Below are 18,867 nucleotides of genomic sequence, written 5' to 3' on the forward strand. Positions count from 1 at the left end.
AAAATGAAGAATAAAAGTTAAATTTTATATATCTGCTGCAACATTTCTGATTTCCATTCTGGATGTAGCTGGTGCACCTTTATTTTTGGATTACAAGTATTCTTTGGGAGGAGTCCACCCAACACCGTGCTCTCTGGAATTGGGACATTTCAAGTATATATGGTGAGCTGAATTACAACTTTTTCTATATTGTACGTTTGGACTAATATTCGAGCTCCCGTTATTTATATGATGGATAACACCATGCAACCCAGTTTTAACCTGTTCACAACTGAAAGAGCATCAAAAATAGCCACAGTTTTTGACTGTAATATGCCTAATGTTGCAGTAGCAGGTGAATTGGATACGGATTGTAATCAAATGTTGCAAAGATGGGAACGATTAATGAATGAAGAATTAAGATTGTCCTGGGATTGTGTAACTTTGGACAAATATATACAATACCGCATGATCCCTAGGGGACTGAGACTGAAAAAATTCCCTACAGTGGTTTATAATGATAAATTCATGACCACATGGAATGAAATATTGTCAGATTGTTCTCTGAGACTCATGAGTTTAATTGTGGAACAAGAGAAAATACGATTAGATGAAATCAAAAAAGATATACAAGATTTACAAACATCATTTAAATCATTTGAAGAGGATATAAGATATAAAGGTGCACGGGACAATGCTTTAAAAAAACTAGAAAATACAGAGAAACAAATCATGTCGGTTAAAAAAAAGAAATTTACCAGAGACATGGAGGATTATACTACTGGATATGTTTATTTGCAGAAAAACCGTGGAAGTACACCTAAATCAATATTAAAAAAGAGCAAATATCCTCGTACTTTATCAGAACGAAGAGTCTCCTTCAGCTCCTCTGATATGGGATCTGACATTTCCAATAGTATGCATAATGACAGCAGCAGTACCAATGCATCGGATTCATCTATATCTTATAGAGAAAAGAGAAGATTTAATGATTTTTCTTACAGATCAAAAAACGGGCAAAATGCACAAGGAGGTCGGGAAGCAAACAAAAATCCAAGAAGTCGATATTTTACACGGTCCCACAAACCTCCGAATTAGAACCAGTTGGTGTGGATAATTGCGACAAAGCTGTGTTGAATTTGTCTTCAGTTTCTTTGTCACAAATGGAGATATCCATATTAGCCAAGAGGCTGAAATTTGTCCCTACTCAAAATTTTGACATTTTTTCAACCGTTCTGGATGTCAACAGGTTCATAAGAGCATTAACTGTGAAAAGGCATTTTTTTGAAAAGAATATGACTGGTGATGGGTCTATGGAAAAAGAGCACAATGTGATTTTGCTGAATGATATTGATGATACACAAATAAATGTTTTTTTCGGGCATGATATATAGAGAACAAGTAGCATTGTTAAACCTCATGCAACTGCAGAATGAAAACACTATGTTTAATGACCATTCTATACACAAGGTCAGTGTGGAGAGTCCTAATCCAGGATTTTATCCCCTCAAGTCCCGGGCTCCGGTCTACGGTTTGTTTCAAGCTGCTGTGGAATCGGACCTCGAGACTTTGGGGGAAACTTGCAAAACCAATTGTGGAGGAAATAATTTATCCAGACAGGAACAGGAAGCTTTAAAGGCATTACAAAATCGGAAAGAAATAGTAATCAAACAATCTGACAAAGATGGTAGAGTAGTAGTCATGAATAGCGGAGACTATTTGAAAGGTTGTTTAAAAATTCTGGAGGATAAAAATACATATAAATTATTAGAGGGAGATCCTACAGAACATGTCAAGAAAAAATTGGAGGATATAGTAAATATGGGAGTCTCACTGGGAATTTTTTCACAAGAAAAAGCAAAGTTTTTGGTACCTAGTCATCCAGTCATGGCCATATTACACGGCTTGCCCAAAACACATAAAGGCCTGACTCCGCCACCGTTACGGCCCATAGTAGCGGGCATTGGGGCATTAAATGAAGCTTTATGTTCATGGCTGGATGGATTGTTGCAGCCAATGGTACGCAGAACCCCAGGGTATTTACAAGACACTAAAATGGTTTTGCAGAATTTTCAAAATTTTGAGTGGAAATCTGGATATGTATGGATTACGGCAGATGTAGAGCAGTTGTATCCGAGCATACCACACGATGCTGTCGTGATTGCGTTGGAATATCATTTGCGCAATTATAGTAAATATTCTTTGGAGTTATGTCAATATATTATTGAGGTCACACTTTTTTTTGTTGCAACATAACTTTTTCAGTTTTAATGGGAAATATTATTTACAGGTCAGGGGTGCCCCTATGGGGGCCCCCTTTTCACCATCTATAGCTAATTTATTTTTGTCTTGGTGGGAGGAGGAACACATTTTTTCATTTCAAAATCCTCATTACGGCAGCATCGTGTGGTATGGTCGGTATATAGACGACATATTGGTCGTCTGGGAGGGTAGCCAAAACTCTATTCCAGATTTCATATCATATCTAAACAGTAACGATTTAAATTTGAAATTCACATCTAACAGTAGTGTATCCAAAGTGGCATTTCTTGATATTGAACTGTGTGGAGATATGGACACAGGGTCAGTGCAGAGCAAACTGTACCGCAAACCGACATCGGGGAATAATGTTTTATTGGCTAACAGCCTACATCCCAAACATACTGTGAAAGCGGTACCGGTTGGAGAATTGCTTAGAACAAAAAGAGCCTGTTCTAGCAATACAGAATATCAAAAACAAAAAGTGGATACTTTACAAAGATTGAGAGATAGGGGATACCCTGAGTGGAGCCTAAATAGAGCTAATAATATAGTGGAATCTAGAACCAGGGAGTCCTTATTGAATCAGGTCAGTAAAAAGAGAGATAAAAAAGAACATCAAAAAGTGGTATTTTCTACCCCATACTCAAAACAATTCAATTCTATTAAAGGCATTATAGAAAAAAATATGCCTATTTTAATGCAAGATGCTATAACTCGAGAAATATTAAAAAATGGCATTCAGATAGTAGCAAAAAGAGGAAAATCGTTAGGCAGTCAGTTAGCCCCGAGTTTGTTTTCTAATATAACTAAAACTCCTTCCATATGGCTTAATATGGTAGGTTTTTTCAAATGTGGCATGAATAGGTGTGGAGCGTGCCAGTATGTTAAAAAGACGACTAGATTTTATAATTCTGGAAACACACAAAGTTTTCCCATTCTAGCTTTTTTAAATTGTACCACAGATCATGTGGTGTACGTTATTGAATGCATACAGTGTCAGCTAATGTATGTCGGCTGCACGATTAGATCAGTCAAAATTAGGATAGCGGAACATGTAGCAGGCTGTAATAAAGATAATGAGGGAGCGTCAGGAGCATCACGACATTTCTTTGTCAAACACAAAGGTAATACCTCGAGTCTTAAATATTACGCTATTGAATATGTATCCAAACCCCCACGTGGAGGGGATTAGCGGAAAAAAGTCCTCCTTAGAGAGGCTTTTTGGATAATGAGGTTGAAGACACGTTATCCAACAGGCTTAAATATGAGAACAGATATTTCTTATATTTATTGAACACAAATATTCCATGTATACAAGTTAATGATGTTTAAAAAATTTATAAAAGAATTCAAAAGGTAAATAAAATATTAATTGAGTAGTATGAAGTATCAAATGTTTATAGTTAACATCAAATTAGGCACATAGTACAATACAATATAAGGTACAGTGTCAAAAATTGAATACTCACCTTTAATGAAGCAATGGATAAATATGCGGTTCAAGCGGGCACTTCCTGGTTTACGTATGCGTTCCAATTAGTAGAGCGTTTTTGATCATGTGATAAAAGTAGTCACGTGCAGATCACGTGATTCTGTGAGAAATGGATACGGGCTGGAGCTTTAGGCAGAAGCCGTTAATATATCAACAAACGTGAGTGGGAATCATATACATACACTACATTAGTAAGGTTCCTCTTGTGTTATGAAGAAGCTTAATATAGTGGAAAATGAGGAACCATTATAAGCATTATAAAATCTATATGGTTTATTTTTTATATGGCATTATGGGTAATCAGACATGGTTCAGACTAAGCGATTTGTATTAAGTTTTACGCAGCAGTAATATATATATGTTTTTTATAGATATGAGAATATGCAGATAATGATTAACATGGAAAACATATAGAAGTACAATGTTTGTATGTTTCATGCAATGTTTAAAATAAGTGAAATGCAAGAGTTAATTGGCAGTAGGTGGGAGTGGTTAATCAACGCTATGGTTTAAAAGATGTGGACGTAATCATAAGTTTAAGCCGAGAGGAAGAGACTACATGTCTCGAAACGCGTCGCTTTATTGTTGATGTACCACCATAGTTACGAGGTAACTTTTTTATCGGAAAATGAAGAATAAAAGTTAAATTTTATATATCTGCTGCAACATTTCTGATTTCCATTCTGGATGTAGCTGGTGCACCTTTATTTTTGGATTACATTAAATCACAGTGTCAGTCCCAGGGAAGTGATGTATCCAGAATAAAACATAACTTTTAATAAATATATACAATAAGGATTGTCAGCTTGCTAACATAAGTCGTCCATATGCCACAACTAAGTTGTTCAAACAACACTATTGCAAAATATGGGTGAGTATATGCCCCCAATAGAATCAAGGTACTATACTCAGTGTTAAATACAATTGCAAACTCAATTAAGATAGGAGTTTCTCTATCTGCACCTATATTTTACATACATGCTTCACTCTCTCTATATATATCACCCTCACCCATGCAAAAGGTCTGCCTGTTTGCTGACAGGGTTAATTCTACTGCAGGTCTCATTGACTTATCTAGACTTCAATGCAAATACCATAGATTGTAAGTCCTTGCAGACAGGGCCCTCTATCCCACTGTGCCAGTCAGTCATTGTTAGTATCATATCTGTTTGTACATATTGTGTACTGTATGTGAACCCCCAAATGTAAAGCATCGTGGAATTAATGGTGCTTTATAAATAAACAAATAATAATAATAATAATAATTACCAGCACTAGGTCAGCTGATGTTCAGTGCTGGTGTGTCTAGTAAGCTCTATTCAGTTTAGACCCCCACCACCACCACCACCACCCACCCTGTGAAGGCAGCCTTTCCTAGCTGGGTAGAGATGTTATCTTATAGATAAATTGCTACAAAGAGGTTCTATGTGTTTCTCCCTATGTAGGGGTCATCAGGAGAGATATAGAAAGATTCTAGGGTGCAGGTTGTGGTGAAAAACGCATTTCCTGAGGTTCTGGTGGTGAACCTCAGTACTGACAACAAAACTTTTTTTTGCATGGACACAAAGTTGTACGTGCAGGACTTTGTATCCCTGCACGGAAAAACAAACAGTTTTCAGGTGGAGAGGCTGGGTTTGGATACCGGCGGTTACACATTCAAAAAAAGCTGACCGCCGTCAAGCTATCCCCTGTCCATTTTCTCCAGGGTTTAGGACGAAGACCCAGGGACGGACACCAGCGGTAGTGTGAACGCCTCTAGCAAGTAACCATGGGGTCTCATAGCAAAACATGGAATAGGGGCCCACTCTACCATGATCCCCTTAAGCAGTAAGTTTAGACCTGTATGATTATTTTGGTCCCCCTTACACAGCGAAACAACGCACATAGTGATGTTGCACTACAGAGATAATGATGTCACAATATAGGTATAACGCACATGAAATAAGATCACTGAACACGCCATGATATCACAGCATATGTAAAAGGTAATTATGATGATGTCACACGCATTCATTATGATGGCTGAGTAATGTTGGTGCATTTAGTTTTTCATCATCTATAGTTGTTCCCGAGGTCTCAGTAATTATGGACCCCACTTAGTTTTTAGACTTCATAACAAGGGTTTTAAAAATAAAGTTCTGTCCTTAACAAAATACAGAAAATATATTCATACATTAAATCTGAAAGGGCATTGATTACCGTATTCACTTTTTTTTATCTAAATATAGGCCCGCTATGGATTTCTGCAAACTAAAATTTAGTCAAACATTCTAAAGCACCTGCTTTTGATAAAGTACTTTTTCAAAATAATTCTGCACTATGTAATGTTAATAAAAGATTCATTTCTAATTTTCTTTACAGAGATTTAGCAAGAAAAGATCGGAATGGAGCCTCAGACCCCTTTGTCAGAGTGCAGTACAATAGCAAAATACAAGAGAGCACGGTACACTTATAATAATTTTTTAATACTTCCTTGCAGGGGTAAATTTGGCCATTAGGCAACCCATGCAATTGTGTGTAGCCCCAGAGATCATAGGGCCCAAGCAGAGGTGGGCTGCAGTATGGCTTTTATTTATTTTTTAAATTAGACATTAATTATTGAAATTAGTCAATATTTACTACTCACTTAATGGTACTATCTGGGTCTGCCTCCGGTTCAGTTCCAGGGATCACTGACCACTATGATCAGACGCTGAAAGCTGATCAGACGCTGAACAATATCCAGCTGTGGGTATTAAATATTCAATCCAATATGTAGCGGCTTAATGTCACTGTTGGTGGGACATAAAAGGGGACAGTATACTTTCTGAAGGGCAATGTAACATCTCTGCCTGTTCAGGCCTCTGCGCCACCCTCTGCTCGCGTGCTGCGGCGCAGGAGGCGTGTGCAGTTTGATAATCTGCTTAAAGTTTTTAGTTGCACTGTGTGAACACGGCTCTAGTTCTTAATTGGATTTGCACCACACCCGTCTTCTGCCAATGTTGCCTCTGTTCATTAAGTGTTTGATTTTGTCTTGCCCTGTGATTGACAGCTTTCCTTCCTATCAGGTTCAGGGCGGGTTCTTCCTCTCCTATTTAGTCTTGGCTCACAGTCACACTGGTGCCGGTTATTGCCTCTTGCTTCTGGTATCTCTTGCTGTTTATTTACTTGTATTCTAATCCTTGACCTCTGGCTTCCCTACTGACAATTCTTTTGGACTCCGATTTGGCACTGCATCGCTCTCCTGTTACCGAACCCTGGCTAGCTGACCTCCCTTTGTTGTTGTTCGTCTTTTCTGCGTTTTGTGTTTCATGTATTCAGGGAGGGACTGTCTTCGTGGTTGTCGCCTATTACCTAGGATAGGGTCTGGCAATAGGAAGGGAAAGCGGGGGGGCTTCAGCTTAGGGCTCACTGTCCCTTGTGCCCCTCCCTCCAGGGTTCACCAGCAGCTCCTGGGGAATTATCGTCTGCTATTCCCTAACAGGCAATATATGTTATGGTCTGCGGATCTCTGATCATGGACTGGCCCCTGACTGATAACCTCTCAGTCAAGTGTAAGGGAAAACACAAAAGAAAAAAAAAAAAGAGTATGAGCCGTTTGGAATATCTTGTGTGTGATGCTCCTAATTCCTGCCTTGCACACTAGAAGTAGCCGTGGGCCCGACTGACCTTAGTGGGCACAAACACAGCCAGAGAAATATTGAATATAAAGAAGAAGAAAAAAAACTGGGCTCTCACCAACAGAAGGATACGGTAAAACCTTACAACTTTATTTTCAAAAATCCATTAAAAGTATACACACTGAGAAGAGGGAGCGACAGCCGTTTCGTGCTGTTTTAGCACTTTTTCAAGCTCAAAGTACACTTACTTACGTTACTTTGAGCTTGAAAAAGTGCTAAAACAGCACGAAACGGCTGTCGCTCCCTCTTCTCAGGCATGCCTCTTCCCGTGTATACTTTTAATGGATTTTTGAAAATAAAGTTGTAAGGTTTTACCGTATCCTCCTGTTGGTGAGTGCCCAGTTTTTTTCTTCTTCTTTATATTTAGTATGGACTATGTTTTTACTGAGAGCACCACCAAAGAATTACTCAATAGTATATTTCCCCTATCCTAACTTGCTACTTCAAATCTGCATTAAGTAGTGCCACCTCACTCTTTTTGTATACAGCCAGAGAAATAACTCACCTACAAGTGAAACAGAAAACCTGACTTGTTTCACATTTAGGAAGGAGAGAAAAGATACAGAAAAAGCCCCCCACAGGTGTCTCACTGGACTAACAGTGAATGTGAGGAAACACAAAGAATAGAAGAGAAAATAAACGTGAAACAGAGAAATACTGACACTATGCAAAGGGATAGGAAAAACAGATCTTGGTATAATACACAAAAAACCCTACAAAAAGTCCAAACATCCAAGCAGAAAAAAGGCTAGAGTTCACTGGCACCCGGAACAACTATGCTTGTCAATAAGCTCAATACTTAACAAATATCCAGATAACATGAATAGGCAGCAAGGAAGCTGAATGGACCAGCTGAATCAGACACAGATGAGATAGCAGTTTCTGGCAAACAGACCTTTTCTGGAACACAGGAAACTGAAGTTTAAGACCGGCAACTAACAGCATGCAAAGCGGAGTTTATATAGCCAGAAGCAGTAGTATTCAGAAGGCCAATTGGATATCAGAACTCTGAAGCGCCCACAACCTGAATAGAGTCCTAGCACAGCAGAGAAACTTGACTCCTTCAGAGGCCAAGTCACACTAGAGCAATGACCAGCAGTACAGCTCATCGCACGATCCACACAAGAGTGCAACAGAGACCGCATGCCCAGTGTGAACATTCCCCTGCCACGCATCAGACAATTCATGTGCAGAATGCCGTTCAGACACTCCACGCCTGAACCTAACAGGCAGAGATAGCGAAGATCGTGTCATAACAATATACTGCGTAGGAGTCAATAAAGGAGATATATATTGTATGGGGGTTAATAAAGGTGACTTTATACTGTTGGGAAGCTGTAAGGGGTGGCGGTATACTGTATGGGGCCAGTACAGGTAAGCAGGATACTTTGTGAGGACCAATAAAGGGAACAATATACTGTATTGAGCATTCCTATATATAAAAAAAAAATAAAAAATGGAGGGATGTAGCAAAGGGAGTAGAAATAGATAAAAAGCGTTTCTCTCCTGAGCTCTGGCATCCATCCAGAGTAGTTAAATTTGAGGGTTTCTTCCACTACCACTCACTTACAGATCCCCCCCCTGCTTCCACTGGCACCTTCAGGAGAAGTCTGCGAGTCCCTTACTACCGGTTCCTAGGAGACTCAAGACGGCTATGGCCACTACTCCACGTGCTGTGATAACATCTTCCTGTGTCTGTAACATTCCAGAGCGCTGTTGTCCTTTCCCTCTGCGGTGTCTAAGAAATGCCATAGTCGAAGTTCTGACTTTCATCTCCTGCTTGCCGGCTACTCCTTCTCAAGTTCCTGCCTCCTGTTACATCATGGACCCCATGCATGTGCTGCTCCTGTCGGATTCTGAAAGCCAGCTGGCACCTGCACTCCAACTCGCCATCTCAGTGCAGTCTGTATATCCCAGAGCACCCCTGAGCTGCTGGGCCTTCTTTCCTGCTTGTAATTTCTGACCACGAACCCATGGTGGGAGCCAGAGCCACCGACTTGGACCCTTTGGTCCTCTTTCCTAAAATTCATCAATTATTCTCCACTAAACTTTCTAAACACCAAACAAATCCAAGATCTTGACTCAAGGGTTGCTGAAGTGGAAAACAGAATGGACACCTTGGAAGAGGATAGAACCCACCTTGATGTCCCTGCACAAAAGCTTGAGGCCATTCATTTAATACTCGAAGTCCTGAAAAATAGATATAGGAGAACCAATATTCATGCTAGGGGAGTTCCAGAATCTGTAACCACACTGCGTGAATCTATTTCAAACCTGTTTACTGTCTTACTACTGCAGGTTGATCCCATACTTCTCTGAATGCGCTGGGGCACTCCAAGACCCCAAATGTGGAACTCCACAACCAAATCCTCTCAGAAACCCAGAACCTGCAACCTCTTGGCTCCGGCTACTGATCTTTACATTCCCAAAGCCCAGTTCGGCTGCCACTGTGGCTTCCCCTTTCATGTCACCTGTACCGTTAACAATACAAACTATCTTAGTTGCTCCCTGAAAGAAGGACTTCAAGCTCTATGATGTGAGGGGCTACAGGTGGAGGAAGCAGATTCTGCTGACCCTCTACCTCAAAGATCCTCACGGAATGTCAAAGTGCAAACAACTATCAAACTCTTTTCCACCCTTGACGATGAGTATCTAACTTGATTACTTTGCTTGTATTGCGGGCTACCCTAAATGAACACTGTTATTTGCTTTTTTCCTTTTACTTGCAAACTCAGGTTTCAGGCCTTGGCCTTGTTATGCTACCTCTATTTTACAATTTTACAAAGAATCAGAGAGGCTATACTGACTTTTCCCCTGCTCAAAACCATTACACTAGAATTGATAGGATTTTCCTCTCTACCTCTCTGCACCCCACATCTTACATATGCCTGCCATGTACCCTGGTCAGACTATGACTTGATAATCATTGATATTGCTTTCCAATCCCTTTTGACTCCACATTCTAACCGATATGACCGTGGCAGATAGCTCTTAAAGCCTCAGATACCGACCCATAAAGTCACAGTACGGGGTTCCCTTATAGCTAAAACCCATTGTGTGAAAATCTTGTCCGTCCCAAGCTTTCACCTTAAATTCAAGTATGCCTAATATAAACTGTTTCAATGTATTCTGATGATACATAAATCCACATTGACTTCAACTGGAAGTGACCATCTCTCTTGTTGAGAGATATTGTTCAGCGTGTTGATACTATAATGCTTCACAAAAAAATTAATGCCACGATCTCTGACACCCAACCAGACATTGATAGATACCCTGGATTAATAGGTCCAATATCTCAGGTATGCCATGCTGTCTTCAGTTATGGTAGGCGCCAGGATTGAATGTGGTATTTATAACCCTTTTCCCAGGCAGGGTCCTCTTTCCCAAATCTTTGTACTGTAGCACTACTTATTACCCCTCCACCCCCTCCTAATGTAGATTGTGAGCCTCATATAGGGCTTACAATGTACATTTTTCCCTATCAGTATGTCTTTGGAGTATGGGAGGAAATTCATACAAACACGGGGAGAACATACAAACTCCTTGCAGATTCAAAGGATTCAAACCCAGGACTCCAGCATTGCAAGGCTGCAGTACTAACAACTGAGTCACCGTGTGGCCCCAATTTATACCTTTTTACCTGCTTTCTTGTCTTGTCTTTCCTGTCATTGTTTCCTTGTCTTTTGCTTGCCTCATCTCCCTCATCTCTGTCTACCGCCCAACCCGTGTTCTCCGTTCACTCAATGACCTAACACTTACATCCTCTATTATCAGAACCTCCCACGCTCGTATACAAGACTTCTCCCGAGCTGCACCACTTATCTGGAATGCTCTACCCCGGACAATCAGATTAACTCCCAATTTCTACAGTTTCAAACGCTAATTAAAGACGCATCTTTTCAGACAAGCCTATCACAATTTCTAACGTAAACCCTTAACCCTCCTCTGTCCCTGCTCCCACATTTCCCCACATGATATGAGGCCATCTCATGCTAACTTAATAGGTCCAAGCTCCATCCACATGTTAAAGGACACGACTGTTGACGGCTCATAAAGTTTTATGTGTGTGTAATGACAGTCACCTCTATTACAAAAGTGTCTGATCTCTGCATAAGCAATGCCGCCCCTGCTACCTCTTGTGTCACCCCCTCTACCTCATAGATTGTAAGCTCTTGTGAGCAGGGCCCTCAGGCCCATTGTGTGAAATGACTTTCTTTGTAATGTATCTTTCTGTCTGTATTTCAACCCTACAAATTGTAAATCGCTGCGGAATATGTTGGCGCTATATAAATAACATTTATTATTATTATATTATTATTATTATTATTACTATTTATTATTATATTATGACTGTGTTGGTGTTTGTTTGCATATATTTCAATAAATACTTTTGAAACTTTAAAATAGATAAAAAAATCATAAAAATGTATTTAATTTACAATACTCAGTTTTGTGATTTGTGAAAGTGGCCTAAAAAAGAGATTTTTGAAATATCTACTAATAAATCATTTGCCTGGCATAAAGATTAAAGGGGATAAAGATAAAAAAAAATGGGAATCCTGTACAGAAGTATACAGTTATTGACCCACAAGATTCTAGCTGTACTCCGTAATAATTATTTTTATTGAAGGCTAATATGATATTGATTAAAGATCACGCTAAGTAATGATAAGCTCCCTGAAGAGTCCTATCCTGATAATGATTCATCAAGAAGCCCATAGAAGAGACTTATTACTAAGCTAAGCTTCAATAATGATTTGTCGGGAATAAATATTGCATTATCATTACACTGAGTTATTAGTTCTCATTTACAGAGGTATTTTTATAGCTAAAAAACGTGTTTTCTATTCATTTTGAATCTCATTTTCATAGGTTGTGAAAAAGTCGTGCTATCCCCGATGGAATGAAGTCTTTGTTTTTGATTTGGATGAATCTTTCAGTGAAAAGTTAACCATAGAGGTTTGGGATTGGGACCTTGTAAGTAAAAATGATTTTCTGGGAAAGGTAAGTGTGGACTAAATAAAAAATAATTTGTTTGCTCATGAATGTCAGTATTTTTTTTAGGCTGCCTAAGGGTCCATGGTGAGGAATTTGGTGAGGAATTTCAGAGCTGGAAAAAAAGCCTCCCATTGATTTCAATGGGTTCTGCTAGCTTTTTTTTCCACTAGCAGAAAATTCCACTAGTGGAAAAAAAAAGCTAGCGGAACCCTTTGAAATCAATGGGAGGCTTTTTTTTTCAGCATGGAAAAAACAGCGCCAAATAAAGCGCCATTTTCCTCCATGTGCATGGATCCTTAGGGTAAGTTCACACGGGGTTTTTTGAATCTGAGGTGGAGGCCGCTTCAGGTTCCGATCCAAAAACCGGGTAGCTGCAACTGAAAGCCAGTGCACTGCACCAGCATCCAGCCGCGCACTCTGCTCCGGATTAGGCCCAATGAATGGGCCTAATCCGGAGGTGGGAGTGTTTTCAGGCTGAATCGTGAGGCAACTCGGCCTGAAGAATGAGCATCTCGCTTCTTTTTTCTGAAAGAAACAGCTCCCGGAAAAAAAAGACCTGAGCGGCTCCCATTGTTTTCAACATGGCCTCAAAACCCTGACAAAAAAACTCCATGTGAACTTCCCCTTACACAGAAAGAGACGGCTGAGATGCAGGACAAGGGATGTGATGGATCTATGGTGCAGGAAAGAAACTTGTACCAAAGATATGCCTCATTATCACCAGTCTAAGCCAGAAAACAGGCATAGATGGGATAATAACTTTTTCCTATTTATGTTAAAAAAAATATGACAAAATTTTTTGAACACTGCAGTATCCAACTGGTTTACAAGGTGTTAAGATAGCATCACTTGGTCAGTACAGACATATGAACAGTAAAAACAGCAAAATAATACTGATGCTCATAATGGGAGCCAAAAATGAATTGAATATTAAATGTAAATGTTCGGTGTGCTGGCTTTATTTCTAGACGAGTGTACCTGGATGATGTTGACATTAGAATGGTGCCTCAATGTGGCGAATGGCACTCTTGTGTGATAAAACTATACAATCTGTTTTTCAGACATCCTTATCAGAAATTAAATGTGTGCATGTCATTAACCCGGAGGCTAAAGATAGAATCACAAGTGTTAATCAGTCTTCATTAAATCACCTTACTTCCAGAAACACTATAGCTATAGCTGGAGACGCTCAAGAAATAATTGGCTGTTTAACAATGTTTTGTTCCCATAGAACAGAAATGAGTTCAGTATAGCACACCAAGAGAAATTAAAAATGATTAGAAAAGGGAAAGTGATTTTCAGCCAATGAATTTCACAATGCGCTTCGGCTGCTTTTGTGCATTACCGGCAGGGGGTTAGTTGCTTCATATTGCTGTGCTTGCTGGAGAAAATGAGATGCTATTTTTAGACATGTGTCTATCCAGTAATACTGCTATTTTCTTCCTCCTGTTCAGTGTATGTTTTTGTCTGATACTGAATAGGACCATTATAAGAGCAGATTTTATGATACTCAGCTGTGGATAGAAAATTGTAATAATTATCAGAAGGCCTATAAATGTGAAGTCATTTAGGCTGAACACTTACTGACATTGAATGTACATCGGATAAGTAACTAGTTTTATTTAAAATTGTTTTATATTTCTGTTCATGGTAGATGAATGCACTTGAAATGCCACTGGGACCTAGCATATATCTATGACTCTCACAAAATCACAAATGGCCTCTAAGTTTCAAGATTTACTTTTGCCCTCGGATTGGTTTTCTTGATAGGAAGGGTCACTTTTTTTAGGTCCAATTATCTAAAAATTGAAGATCAATGTTATATGTCTTTTCCACTTTCTTTCAGATTTAGAAACATGTTTTGCTCCTTAGGCTAAGACTGAGGCCCCACTTTATGGAAACACAACTTTTTTTGTTGCAGTTTTTTGAGCCAAAGGCAAGAATGGCTACAAGAGAAATGGAAGATATATATAAAGCACTTATACTTCTACCTTTGGCTCAATCCACTGCTGGCTTTGGCTCAAAATACCGCAATAAAATCTGCAACAAAAAAAAGCTCCTTTTCCGCAACATGGGGCGTCAGCCTAAGACCGGGGCCGGAAACGCCACGGTAAAAATCGTGGCATTTTACAGTACTTGCAAAGTGAATGAGATTCATGCTAATCCCACGCCCACTTTGCGGGAAAAACCACAGCGCGGACACGCTGCGATTACCAAAACCGTTGCGGCTTTCAAAATCGCAGCATGTCAATTATATCTACAGAAACGCCAGCGGCTTTCCCTTAGATATAGCTGTAACAGAAAGTGTACGGAGGAAAACTCTGTGAACTTTCTGTTCAAAGCGCTGCGGGAAGAACCGCAATGCGTTCACGCCGCATTTGTTCCCACAGCGCTTTAGCGCGGCGGTCCCAGCCTGTGGGGCCTTTGCCTAAGGCCCCACGTTGCAGAAACGCAGCATTTTTTGTTGCAGTTTTTTAAGCCAAAGCCAAGAGTGGCTACAAAAGGAATGGGAAATATATAGGAAGTTCTTAGGGTACATTCACACGGAGGAAAATGGCGCTAGTGGAAACAAAAGCTAGCAGCACCCATTGATGTCAATGGGAGGCTTTTTTTTCTGTGCCAAATAAAACACCATTTTCCTCAATGTGAATGAATCCTTAGAGAGCCTTCACACGATGTAACAGTGCGCTCATTCTGATCGTAAAAAGACGTTCAGAATGAGCGCATAAAAAGCAGCTCCTATTGACTTGCATGGGAGCCGGCATACGTGCGCTCCCCATTGAAATCAATGGGAGGCTTTTTTCCCTATGCTTTCAATGTATTATGTGCGTATCACATTGAAAACAATAGGGAAAAAAGCCTCCCATCGATTTCAATGGAGAGCGCGCGTATGCCGGCTCCCATTCAAGTCAATAGGAGCTGCTTTTTCCGCACTCATTCTGAACGTCTTTTTATGATCAGAATGAGCGCAGCGTTACATCGTGTGAAGGCTCCCTTAGACGTCTACCTTTTGCTTAATCCACTTCTGGCTTTGGCTCAAAAAAACGCAACAAAATATGCAACAAAAAAGAAGCATTTCCGCAACGTGAGGCCTCAGAATGCTTTAGTGCACCTTGACCCATTTGATACCCATTTTATGGTGTTCCACATTTTTTTCATTTTGAAATCCATAACCTTGTAATATGAATATGAAACACAAAACATAAATGTTGTTTTTTAAGGTATTGATCAACTTAAATGGACTTCAGCAAGATTTACAGGAAGAGGGATGGTTCAGACTGAGTCCTGGGAAGTCCAAAGCTAGTGTGGATGAGTAAGTGGATACTATTAATAACTTTAGTATTATTTTGCTGTCAGTATGTGTGAAGGGAACTTTTTCTTACTCTTTTTAAGCCTTATTTTTCACTTTTACTTTGGGATATAAATATATAAGTAAAGCTGTTAAATGAGTCACAGATTGTTTGGAAAGTTCAGCCAAGGAAATGTCAGACCTTTAGAATAACTTCAATAGCACTTAAACGGTTCAGGAAGTATTTAAGATCCTTACATTAGACTTTTATTAGCACATCCATCTACTTTCTAACGAAAAAGGTATTTAGAGGAAATAGATGGGTCTCTTTGAATTTTACAACCTATCTTAAGTTTCTGTACTTTATTATAAGCAATGAGGAATCCAGTAGAGAAGATTGATCCTTAAAACGTGTTAATCCCCTTAGTATGAGACATTTGACTTTTAGATGAAGTGATTATGGTGTGATGTTTGGTCACATTCAAGGCTATGGGAGATCTTTTTCTGTGTGTAGTTCAGGAAAACTCTCCAGCTGTGTCCCTATTTTCTTTCATTTTTGTTACTGCCAGTACACACTGAGCTTTGATAGAGTGGTATTAAAAAAAGAATAGGTAAAGAATAGGAGACTATAATAGGACACTACAACTTAATTTCTTTAAAAAGTATACCATATGGGATATGTTATTTTATACAGTCTTGTAAGAATTATGGAATAAATATCTCTAAAAAAATAGGAGTACATTCTTTATATAACGTTTATTAATCGTTTTAGAAACTTTTTGCACCATACTCCCCAAAGAGGCATGATTTATTGGAAAAAAGGTATGACTTAAAATGTGGCAAACAAATGCTCCATTCTACTTCAAGATGTTGCAGAAATGCAACTTTTTCTGTAGCAGATTTTGCACGTTTTTTGAGCCAAAGCAATAATGTCTACAAAAGGAATGGGAAATAGGAATTACTTATGCTCAATCCACTCCTGGCTTTGACTCAATAAAAATGCGGCAAAATGTGTAACAATACATGCTGTATTTCTGCAACGTGTGACCTCAGCCTCAGATTCCTATTTGTCCAAGGCTATTTTAATTAAAATGGAGCACGGCTCTGATTCTTGTCCTGTATTCAAACTGTAGACCTATTCTGAATCTTGGAGAGGTATATTTTACTGTAGTCTCCCATCTGAATGAGGCTGCCTTGTTGTGGCAGATGGACTTTTGCAAGCTTGATCAATCATGTATACAAAGAACCTGAAACGTATACGAATACATAGTAACTAATAGTAGTATATTTGTATGTGCATATAACAAATAGCAGCAATGCATTTTCAGTTATATTTTTTTATAGGTCTTGGTCCTCTTTACATAGAGCTACTATAATTTTCATAGATAGATAGATAGATAGATAGATAGATAGATAGATAGATAGACAACAGAAAGTCCACAGTAGCACCAGGACCATAGGTGGATGCTCAGCCCAGAGCTCCAGATACCAGCTCCAAAATATATCCAAGGAAAGAGACAGCACTCCAAGTCACATCAAACAGTAATGGTAAAGTCTACTCCATGTAAAAGCAATGTTTCAGCTCCACTGAGCTTTAGTCAAGCAAAGTGCAAGTGCATAAAACCAAGAATATATATATATATATATATATATATATATATATTAGTGTAATATACAAGTTTGATTACAATCATTTAGCCAGTAAAATGTTATTCATACATATGTAAACATATCAAATAGTGCATACATATACAATATAAAGTGACCATGCATTAATATCACAATAAGGTCAATATAATAGTTTTTTCTTATCAAAAATTATATTATTTAATGCCAAAGGCACCATATCAACTATCTAGAACCAAAGACGTTTCCAAGATAAATGCTGAATATACACTCACCGGCCACTTTATTAGGTACACCATGCTAGTAACGGGTTGGACCCCCTTTTGCCTTCAGAACTGCCTCAATTCTTCGTGGCATAGATTCAACAAGGTGCTGGAAGCATTTCTCAGAGATTTTGGTCCATATTGACATGATGGCATCACACAGTTGCCGCAGATTTGTCGGCTGCACATCCATGATGCGAATCTCCCGTTCCACCACATCCCAAAGATGCTCTATTGGATTGAGATCTGGTGACTGTGGAGGCCATTGGAGTACAGTGAACTCATTGTCATGTTCAAGAAACCAGTCTGAGATGATTCCAGCTTTATGACATGGCGCATTATCCTGCTGAAAGTAGCCATCAGATGTTGGGTACATTGTGGTCATAAAGGGATGGACATGGTCAGCAACAATACTCAGGTAGGCTTTGGCGTTGCAACGATGCTCAGTTGTTACCAAGGGGCCCAAAGAGTGCCAAGAAAATATTCCCCACACCATGACACCACCAGCACCAGCCTGAACCGTTGGTACAAGGCAGGATGGATCCATGCTTTCATGTTGTTGACGCCAAATTCTGATCCTACCATCTGAATGTCGCAGCAGAAATCGAGACTTATCAGACCAGGCAACGTTTTTCCAATCTTCAATTGTCCAATTTTGATGAGCTTGTGCAAATTGTAGCCTCAGTTTCCTGTTCTTAGCTGAAAGGAGTGGCACCCGGTGTGGTCTTCTGCTGCTGTAGCCCATCTGCCTCAAATTTCGACGTACTGTGCGTTCAGAGATGCTCTTCTGGCTACCTTGGTTGTAACGGGTGGCTATTTGAGTCACTGTTGCCTTTCTATCAGCTCGAACCAGTCTGGCCATTCTCCTCTGACCTCTGGCATCAACAACGCATTTCCGCCCGCAGAACTGCCGCTCACTGGATGTTTTTTCTTTTTCGGACCATTCTCTGTAAACCCTAGAGATGGTTGTGCATGAAAATCCCAGTAGATCAGCAGTTTCTGAAATACTCAGACCAGCCCTTCTGGCACCAACAACCATGCCACGTTCAAAGGCACTCAAATCACCTTTCTTTCCCATACTGATGCTCGGTTTGAACTGCAGGAGATTGTCTTGACCATGTCTACATGCCTAAATGCACTGAGTTGCCGCCATGTGATTGGCTGATTAGAAATTAAGTGTTAACGAGCAGTTGGACAGGTGTACCTAATAAAGTGGCCGGTGAGTGTAGATGGAAAACAAAATAAAGACTAGGGCCTAAATATAGATGGCAAAGAGAAGCACAAGATCCAGACAGG

The 18,867-nt window shown here is 39.6% G+C and overlaps 1 protein-coding gene across 3 annotated transcripts in view; it reads left to right on the forward strand.

Moving 5' to 3' along the window:
* LOC142195221 (ras GTPase-activating protein 4-like) overlaps positions 1 to 18,867 on the forward strand; it is a 119,672-nt gene that overhangs the window by 68,933 nt on the left and 31,872 nt on the right. For all 3 annotated transcript variants that reach the window (XR_012715076.1, XM_075264815.1, XM_075264814.1), the window contains 3 exons: positions 6,095 to 6,176; positions 12,268 to 12,399; positions 15,615 to 15,706. Coding sequence is in view for 2 of the 3 variants with exons in the window: in XM_075264815.1 (XP_075120916.1) it covers positions 6,095 to 6,176; positions 12,268 to 12,399; positions 15,615 to 15,706 (306 nt within the window). In the remaining variant the exon portion in view is untranslated. The remainder of the gene's footprint in view (positions 1 to 6,094; positions 6,177 to 12,267; positions 12,400 to 15,614; positions 15,707 to 18,867) is intronic.

Source organism: Leptodactylus fuscus, chromosome 2 (assembly GCF_031893055.1).
Source record: "Leptodactylus fuscus isolate aLepFus1 chromosome 2, aLepFus1.hap2, whole genome shotgun sequence".
NCBI classification, from domain to species: domain Eukaryota; kingdom Metazoa; phylum Chordata; class Amphibia; order Anura; family Leptodactylidae; genus Leptodactylus; species Leptodactylus fuscus.